Raw genomic sequence first — 9,479 nt, forward strand, 5'->3', positions numbered from 1 at the left:
TACTCATTGCTGTTGGAAAGTTCAAGTCATCATCAAAATAGATGAACCTTTCAAAACCTACCAAAGAAAATGATGCCAATCTTTCTATATTATTATTATTATTATAGATTAATTTATTATATTTTCTTTGTTATCTAATATTTTTCTTCTAAAGAGTTGTCTGGTCTTTTCATACTTTAGTCGTTAGCAAATTATTTCGTATTTATCCTTTGTTATATACGTAGCTCCAATGCAAAATAGATACTCCATGTGTCTAAATTTTTCAAAATTAAAAAAGAACGAAAAAATTCAACTCAAGGAGAGTTGATTTTGTAATTCACTTGCATATTTTTTCTTCTAGAAATTTTCATTTTTACATAAACATTTTTAAAAAATCATTTTCTTCCATTCATTTTAAATGGTCAAGAAATCTTAATTTCTCCCTAACTTTAATTATGATTTAAAATTATCCTTAAGAGTCCTATAAAGGGTCTGAGGTAAAAACTTTTTCAAATAGTGAGGAATATTAGGCCAAAAATCAAAGAGAAGGCAAAACTGCTTAATTTTGGATAGTTCAAGGGCAAATTGGTTTTTTCAGAAATAAATTCTTCCCATTTGTCTTAGTTTTGGTGGACAAAGTTACCTGATATTTGTTTATTGTGGAATGTGATAGATATCCCGTAAAATTAATCAAGGTACGAGAAAGTTTGTCCGAAAAAAAAAACACTATATTATTTACCGAGTCAAACAATTTTTTCCCGAAATTGACCGACTTCAAACATGTTTTAAATAATGTTATGATTAATAGTAGTACTTTTTATATAGGCTAAAATATGTCAAATGTTACTTAAAGCAAAAATAAGAAATTGATACCATGGTTACTCTTTAGAATAAAGTCCCAGGAGAAATCCTTGAAAGAAAATATGTCTAGGTGCCTTGTAGAATAGTAAATCATCACATCTATTCTCGAGATTTTAAAATTTTCATAATCTAATAAAAATTACACAAATATTTGAGTACACAAGTTTTTTTTAAAAAAAAATGCATCAAGCAGAGTGACCGTGCAGGCAAAGGAGGGACTCAAATTTTCTAAGGAATAGAATAATGCGCAATCATCTTGGTCTCTTCAATCAAGACAGTTCGACGGAATTAGTGATTTTGGTTTAAAGTTATATTTATTTTAAACAATTTATTAATACGTCTAGATTTTTAATTTAGAATTCAGTAACTCAAAAAGACTAAAATTCGGTATATTGAAATTCATGGTCTGCCTTCACCTTATACTGTACTTTAATATGCAAAAGTCTTCCTGGCAAAGTTATTACAGTATTTTTTTATTGGAGTAGGTTTAGAATATCTTTCTTGTTGGAACCATTCCAGTTTAAATAGTTTTTTCTTTTCTCGTTTTTATTAAAAAAGACTTAGGTTAATATTAAAAACAGATGGATCCATTAACAAATTATGAACTAAAACTCAGTTTGAACGTCTGCAAGAAAATAAATAATAATAATATTTCTCAAAGAAGTCAACTACATAGCAGAAATTACTTCCCAGCTCATTAGAGATATTTTCTCTTGTTTTTCCTTCTTTGTCCAGTTGATTGTCCCAACATTCAATAAAGATACAAAAACCAAGACTTCAAAGTTGTATGCAGTAGTGAAGCTAGAAATTCCAGTAAGGATGTTCAAGATTTAATGCGTGTTTTTGTGTGTGTGAGATTGATTATCTTTGACCTACATATGCAGTATAATTTTCCGGTGAAGGGGTTCAACTGACCATCCTTCTGCATACATAGGCCTATGCTTGTATGAGAAAAGTGCTAACCAAAGTTACATATCTGATCGTGTCATAAAAAAGTGACGAATAGTGGTAATTCCACCTCTAGCTTCAACAATAGATGAATAACTATTAGTTCCATTGTTTGGATTTCTATTTCCTATGAAATTTCATTTCCTTTGGATATTCATCTGGCAAATATCAATATCAATTTATAGAATTATAGTACAGTATATGTTCGTGAAAAATTGGAACGTAAAACAGACAAGCTCGACAGGCATCAATTAGTGCCTTTAATATTTCAAGTAAGGAGACTGACCGAAAATACACCAGGTAGTGAAAAGATTTTAGCACTCAGCAAGAGAAACTTGTATTATCTTTCTAGCTTGCTTAATATTGCTTCCATTGGAGGCAGTTCCTTTAAAATTTGAGCCCAGTCAGGCATTCCCTGCAGAGTTGGTCAATATTAAAATCGAAGAATTAACCCATAAGAATAGTAAATTATACTTTTCTGGATACAGTCATCTATGTCATGTCATGAGCAATTTATGTGCTGATTATGTGTGCATATAAGCACATCATTGAGTCATGATTAATGGAGCAAAGAAGAGAATTGCAGCAATTCTTTTTAAACAAGTACTGACCTTTCCTGATCGTCGAACACGACCATCTAGACGAAGTATAATGTAGACATCTTCGCCAGGAGTCACACCTTCAGACTTCTGTTGATCCCTTATCCACCTGAAATAGATTTGAAGTCAAACAATACATCTTGTACAAGGGAAAAAAATTCAGTCGATCAAACTGTGTGATGGGATGTCCAAAAATTAAAGTGGCACAAACATAAATACACATGACTATGATGTGATGAGTAGTTTTCAAGTGTAAGCGGAACAGGTAGATATACCTTTCCCACTCTGCAGGTGAAACGACCTCCGCCTTGAACCGGATCTCTGACTTCAATTTTGATTTTGCAATTATTGACTGAGTTCTTTGGTCAAAATCTTCCTACAGATTGGACAAAAATAAGAAAACCTGAACGAGATACCTGCACCATTAAGATTATTGTCTTATGCTTGTTGAGCAACAAGAAACGACTTTCAGTAATCCTGTAGCATGTAAAAAATATATTTTGGACTTTGAGCAAATAGAAAGCAGAATCATGAACTTGACGTGCATGCTATAGCATCATGTTGTTTAAAAATGATCATTAAGTGCTACTTTCAATCTTACCCCTATGGATGGGAGGGAAGCAACTGCCTTTTGCGAAAGACCAAAACCTTTCTTCTCTATTTTTGTTTCCCTGCCTTCACCCCAAATAACAGGAACTAGAAGGACTCCGCGTTTAAGAAGCTCAGTACGGAATTTCTCAGCATTTCTCATAGCCAGAGAGACTGTCTCCTTTTTTCCAGCCAAAATAACCTAACAACAAGCAACTGGTCAAACTCCAAATACGAGGAGACAATATGTTCGAGTCAGGCATTTTAGAAAAAGAAATAGAGATACAGAGAGAACAAATAAAGGGATATCTTTTTGCTCATGAAATATAGGCATTTGTTGCAAACCTAGCAAAAAATGCTACTAACTTTCTGTCTTCAATCATCCCTCCGACAATGTAAATGTGATGGAAATGGATTCTTCTAATGAGGGAGGTAAACCATATCTTTTGATCTATTAAGCAGAATACATGGCAACGAGAACTAGACAAGTGACACCAGTAAAAGTTATACAGGACATCTCATTCTTCAAGGTAAAATTGAAGGACTCCTGACGTTTTCCACTCAACTTCTGGAAATTGAAAACAGGAAGAGTAAAGGGGAAGTTGTCTCACTAACAGGCCTCACGGTGTCTCTTAGCTGGACGAGTTCAACAATCCTATCAGTTGAAAGGCGCAAAGGCAGCCTTGATAGTGTTTCATCACGCAATATTTGTGCAAGCTGTTCCTCCTCTTTTTTGTTGTCCCAAAACAACAACGCCACAAAAACAACAATACCTGCAGAGTGCTGGTTCAAGAGGTTAATCATTTTTGAGAAACAGTTCTTTTCATTTAAAAGCGTAAGTTAATATAGCCAGCAAATATAATTTACCAAACTTTAGAAGTGAACTAAATGATTTGTAGCAAAGGTAGTCGTTATTTACCAGCGACATTTATAGCAGCATTTCCTGCAGTGGCCCCAAAATCAGGAGCACCATCTCCACCTTGAATTGCACGGATTAACCGGGGTATAGTGAAAAATGTAGAAATTCCAGCAGCAGCAATGAATGCCACATAGAAAAATCTTCTGACCCCCCTAAATGGTGCTTGTACCTCACTGATGAGCTTAAGGTCTCTACGGAAACTGTACCCTATGTCTTCCCCTCCTAACCTAGCCTGTGAGGTAAATAGAAGACTATGAGATTCAGAAATAATGAAGCAAAGCTAGAGCCTTGCGAAGTTCTGTAGATACTGTAACATAGTCAATGTGGTAAGGAGCTGAATTAAATTCAGACATCCAAGCATGATGAAAACTAAAGAACTATATCCACAGTTGGAAACAAACCTCTTCCTGTAGTTCCTTAAATTCAGGCAATGCTCTGAAGGAAGCCAAATCCGGATCATTAAGGATTGTGCCAAACTTGAGGTTATACTCTTTCAAAGCAGTGCGTAAACACTCAGCAGCTTTCTTTCCTTCCCCCCTTAAGTAAATAAAGAAAATAAATAAACAAATAGAGAAGTAATAAGCGAGTGAAGAAGAATAAATAAGTACATATAGCTCCTTTGTGACGCTCATTAAAGTTTCAACATTGCATTTTACACGAGAAAAAAGTCACAAATATGTTTTTTTCCTCAATATCTCAACATGGTTTCAAGCAAATAACTACTTGTCTTTATCCAGCTAAATCAATTCAACCATGAAAGAGGCAAAGGAGAAATATACCTGTAGGCATGGCAGCATGCTTTGTTATAAAATGCAGCTTGAGCCTCCACAGGGTTGGGATTTAAAGTAAGTGCTGTGTCGAACAGCACAAGAGCATCTTTCACCTGGAAAATATCAAATTTAATGAACAATACAGTGCATTTTGCCCATATTGCAGATTGAAATTGTAACCAACTTGTAGGAGGTTTGTACACAAACCAAAATGCAGATTATTGGAAACATAAGTAAGTGAGAAGTAACAAGAAAAGCCAACTGAACAGATTTTAAATTGGTAATTTCAGAAAAGAAATATTGTTGATTAGAAAGAAAAAAAATTTGATCAGATAATTGACCAGACATTAACAAATCGATAGCTTTTTCCGGTAATAATTGTGATTTAACCTACTAGATGCTATCGGCTATCCTTAAGCTTGCTATGCAGGATCAAATAGAGATACACAAGAAACTAAACTCAGACATTCAAGCTTCTGACGTGTACAAGATTATAAATAGAAAAACTCGTTGAGTAGGAAAATCTTCGAATCATCAATCTTTTGGTAAATTTTTAGTTTTAGACAGAGTGTGCTTGATGTAGTGAAAAATAAAATAAAGATGAATGCAGAGAACTATTTGCAGCAAATCCATAAAGGTTAGAGAAAATGCTGGACTGTTTACTAGGTAAAATAACAGAAATGACAGTTCATAATCTCATGGTGCACATGTGTTCTTGATTCCATTATATGAAACAGATAGTGGTATGGTTTGCAGCAAAAACAAGCATGCTTAATGTGGATGCCACATTAAACTGTGACAAAACACCAACAATATTATTTGAGGAAGAGACATCAAAGCTTACTGTAATTTTCTTTCCGATTGTAGTTCGTCCTAGTCCATCTATCTCAATTTATGTGACACATTTTCTCGTTTGATGTCATTTTTACAATCTTAGCATTATTATAAAGTTCCAGTCATAAGCATTTTGAAATCTAGTTGTTGTTGCAGATAAAATCTGAATGTACCTTTCAATTTTTCAAGTCACTGTCAAAAATCCACTCTCGGCCAGTTTCCAACAAAGCATGATTAGGGCGGGTGTTAAGTGTAGGGGCAGAGGCACAGAGCCACCCCTTCAGCTATTGGTTCGACAAAACCCAGTAGCTTTGGCTCAAACCTCATAGTTATGTTTAAAAAGTTCATTTGCTATGTATAAATAATATATTCAAAACTAATAAACTAAAAATCCTAGCTCCACCTCTGAGTGCAATTGTTACCATAAGATTTACTCAAAACATGAAATTTTTTTAATATACATGTCAAACAAGTAAACTTGCTCAAGTTGCAGACTCTTGGAGAACACTTGCCCTAACCAAAACTCTTAAACTTGCCCTAACCAAAACTCTCAAAGCCCCTATGACTATATTGCAAATGTTGATTAAGTTAGAAGGAACGAGCCTCAATTTATAGAATCTTAAACATTTTTCTACAAGAAAAGGACTAGCCAAATATGGAGACACTTTATAAACCTATTTATGATAAGAAACTCAGTCAAATATCCAACAGCAGACTCTTGGAGAACACTTGAGGAAACTTAGGTAACAAATACAAGGGAATAATATGACTGCAAATGATCAAATGATGGGGATATTAAAACTCGAAATCAAAACCTCTATTGTCATTTATCAAATTAAATTGCATGAACTAAGAGAAATCCCTTTTATTTACTAGCTTAATTTATTTGATGTCTACAACGAGTGGCGGAGCTACAACATGAAGTATATCTGTGTTAAAAAAATATCTATAAATAAACCAAAAGAATTATGGTCACGAACCTCAATCCACCTTCTCTCTGTCTAAATCAACAAGAATAACAATACAACAACAACATACTTAGTGTAGTCTCATAAAGCATAATGTGTATACAGACCATATCATAGTTTCTAATAGACCTGAAAAACAATGCAATCATAAAATAATTAAGGAGGTTCTGCTGCCATGAAATTGAAAGAGAATTAGGAAAATACCCGTCCTTTAGAGAAGAGGTCGAGGCCGGCATTGACGCAGGACTCAGCAGTGGGAGTGGGTTCACTGACTTGGGGCGACGACGATGATGACGGAGGGGGCGAAGTAGAAGAAGAACAAATGACAAGTGAAACACGATTCTTTGGGGGGGAATTTAGGCATAATTTTGTAGTAATTGAGAATTTGGAAGATGCTGAAGAGAAGAAGCAGAAATGGAGGTGATGGGAGGACGGAAGAGTTGCTATGGCCATGTCAAGATTTATCCATTCACACTACGCGTTACACTTCCTGTGGTTTTCATAAAAGGCTTTAAAATATGGACTTTTTTCAAGTTTGGTTTATTAAGGGATTATTACTTCCTCACTCTCGAAATATTTGTAGTGTTTAATCATTACATGTCATTTTTTAAAATATTAATTAAAAAAATGTTTGATTATTTCCTTATTAAATATTTATTTTATAGGTGTTTATTTTATACATAATACTTTCTTTGTTCAATTTTATTTGGTCACTTTAGACTTTGCACACTTTTAAAAAAAAAATGAGAATTGATATGAGTATTTTACCATAATACACATATTAATTGATGTTTAGTATTAAATCTTGAAATATGATTTGAGGAATAAATAATCAATATTAAGGATAAAACATGATTTTTTTTCTCAATATGTTAAAAGTGTCAAGAAAAAATGAAAATCTATTTTTTAAATGACTATAGTTTGGGCTTAATTTGAGATCTATAGCTATGGTTTGCTTAATTATGAATTATAGCTACATGTTTGGGAGAGGAGAGAGACGAGCGAGACTAGGATATTGGTTGTTCATAACCAAACTGTAACTGATAAGCCAACCACAAAATTGGCTTATTGGCTTTTTGGTATTGGATTATCGGATTAATGGTTGGTGAACGGATTAAAATTATATAGTTAACAATTTATTAGTGCGAGGGAAAATTACTCAATTTCTTTATTGGGTAAATCGTTAACCCGTTAAAAATTATCGTAGTTACATTTTTATCGTATTTGTTAAGTAAATACGTATGTGCATACCCGGAATTTAAACTTTCATATATGTCTATGATTTACAATTACTAAATTACCATGTTAAGTAGGGCTAGAAAAAATATTTTGTTTGATGGGAGCAATATATTGGTGAGTGAAAGTGAAAGAAGGGTGCATGGAATGGTGGAGCCAATACACTATCTGATAACCGTGCATTAATTCCTAATCCAATAATGTACCAACCGATAGCTTATTGGTTGACTAGCGGATTAATTTATTTAAAATTCAATATCCGATAAATTAAACCGTTAAGCATAATTATTCATCCGTCCATCCAATAAGCAACCCTACTAGGAGAAGGGGAGAGAGGTGAGCGAGATATGGTGAGAGAGGCGAGAGGCGAGAGTTTGAAATACCTCATGTATTTGTTTTATTATGTTGTATCACGAACACAATTGATACAACTGACTTGTATCAAAATGAATACAAGTATGTAAAAACCTATTGTATTTAGCTACATATTATGAGGAGAAGGAAGCGAGATCGAGAAAGAGAGGTAAGAGGATGAATACATGTTGTATTTGTTGTATCACGAATACAAATGATACAAAATACAAATATAATTGTATGAATAGAATTGATATAAAATACAAATTCCGCACATATATTTGGTTGAATACAATTGATACATTATACATTTGACAAAGAAGATGAATGCATATTGCATTCGTTATATCGAAATTTTTTAATCACAAATACAATTGATTTGTATCATATATCGAATATAATTGTATCAAATGTATGAACACACATAATTTGAATCGATGAATACAATTGGAAGAATACAAATTGTCATAATACAATTGATACAAAATACATATACAGTTGATAATATATATATATATATATATATATATATATATATTTGATACATAATACAAAATACAATTGTCATATTGTGTGAAATATTTTTTGGGTTGCAATTGGTTGGGATGGAGAGGGGCGAGACGGAGAGAGCGCAATAGAGTGAGAGAGAGAGGGGGCAGTGGAAGGAGAGAGAAATTTGTAATAAAACCATACTTATAGCTACAAATTGTAATTATTTAAATTATAGTGATTTGTCATAAATATATATCACATGTTTGCCTTGTGGTATAATTTCCCTTTTTAAAATAGTGAACAAATAAAAGTGAATGGAAATAGTAATACACACATGTTTAAAAGAAAATTCTCAATTTTCTTGTTAGATATCCGAGGGCGACGACAACAACCCAATATAATCCTAAAAGTGAGGTTTGAGAAGGATATAACGTACACAACTGTTATTATTCTCGAGGTAGAGAAGCTATTTGCAAAAGAAGCTCCACTCATGCAAAAGATGTAGCTATTTGGAATCGAACCAAATATTTTTTATAACTTTGGATAATTCTACGACTAGGCCACGTCTAATTTTTATCTTTCACATATAGCAAACATAAAAATCATATTTGTATGTTATAATTATAGTTTGTATAATTGCGCTCCATAACAAACTTTATGTTATCTATGGAGCATCAAAATGTATAATTCGTTGGCAGGAGCTTCAAATTTGTATAATTTTGCTGGCAGACCATTTGTATAAATTGCTAGCAGCCTCTCAATTCAATTTATGTGTTTGTATATCTGCATAAATTTTGAATTTGTATACAAATGAATCAAAATAAAACATTTGTATATCAAATCTCTCTCTCGCTTTATACAACACAAATTATACATTGTAAAATGTATAATTTATATTGTATAAAGCGAGAAAGAGAGAAAGACAAAAGAG

The 9,479-nt window shown here is 33.0% G+C and overlaps 1 protein-coding gene across 2 annotated transcripts; it reads right to left on the reverse strand.

The window, feature by feature from the left end:
* LOC125870550 (protein LOW PSII ACCUMULATION 1, chloroplastic) lies at window positions 1-6,964 on the reverse strand. 2 transcript variants are annotated; one of them, XR_007446910.1, is made up of 10 exons: window positions 6,671-6,964; window positions 4,674-4,777; window positions 4,296-4,431; window positions 3,895-4,126; window positions 3,591-3,748; window positions 2,989-3,177; window positions 2,663-2,763; window positions 2,400-2,496; window positions 2,075-2,203; window positions 1-57 (listed from the first exon to the last, which is right to left on the reverse strand). XR_007446910.1 is itself a non-coding variant. In XM_049551005.1 (9 exons), the coding sequence occupies exons 1-9, from the start codon at window positions 6,917-6,919 to the stop codon at window positions 2,129-2,131; spliced, it is 1,341 nt and encodes a 446-aa protein (XP_049406962.1). In that variant the 5' UTR covers window positions 6,920-6,964; the 3' UTR covers window positions 1,854-2,128. The 2 variants fall into 2 exon arrangements, 1 of the variants encoding a protein (XP_049406962.1); XM_049551005.1 differs by lacking the exon at window positions 1-57 and having other exon boundaries at window positions 1,854-2,203.
* Window positions 6,965-9,479: the final 2,515 nt, after the last annotated feature.

Source organism: Solanum stenotomum, chromosome 7 (assembly GCF_019186545.1).
Source record: "Solanum stenotomum isolate F172 chromosome 7, ASM1918654v1, whole genome shotgun sequence".
NCBI classification, from domain to species: domain Eukaryota; kingdom Viridiplantae; phylum Streptophyta; class Magnoliopsida; order Solanales; family Solanaceae; genus Solanum; species Solanum stenotomum.

What these genes read in the sequence shown, in the direction of transcription:
- LOC125870550 (XM_049551005.1), bottom strand. Translation starts at nt 6,919, where the DNA reads ATGGCCATAGCAACTCTTCCGTCCTCCCATCACCTCCATTTCTGCTTC. An exon ending in TGCTGCTATAAATGTCGCTG is followed by an intron (nt 3,749 to 3,894) that starts GTAAATAACGAC and finishes AGCACTCTGCAG; the next exon opens with GTATTGTTGTTTTTGTGGCG. An exon ending in TAAGAGACACCGTGAGGCCT is followed by an intron (nt 3,178 to 3,590) that starts GTTAGTGAGACA and finishes GCTTGTTGTTAG; the next exon opens with GTTATTTTGGCTGGAAAAAA.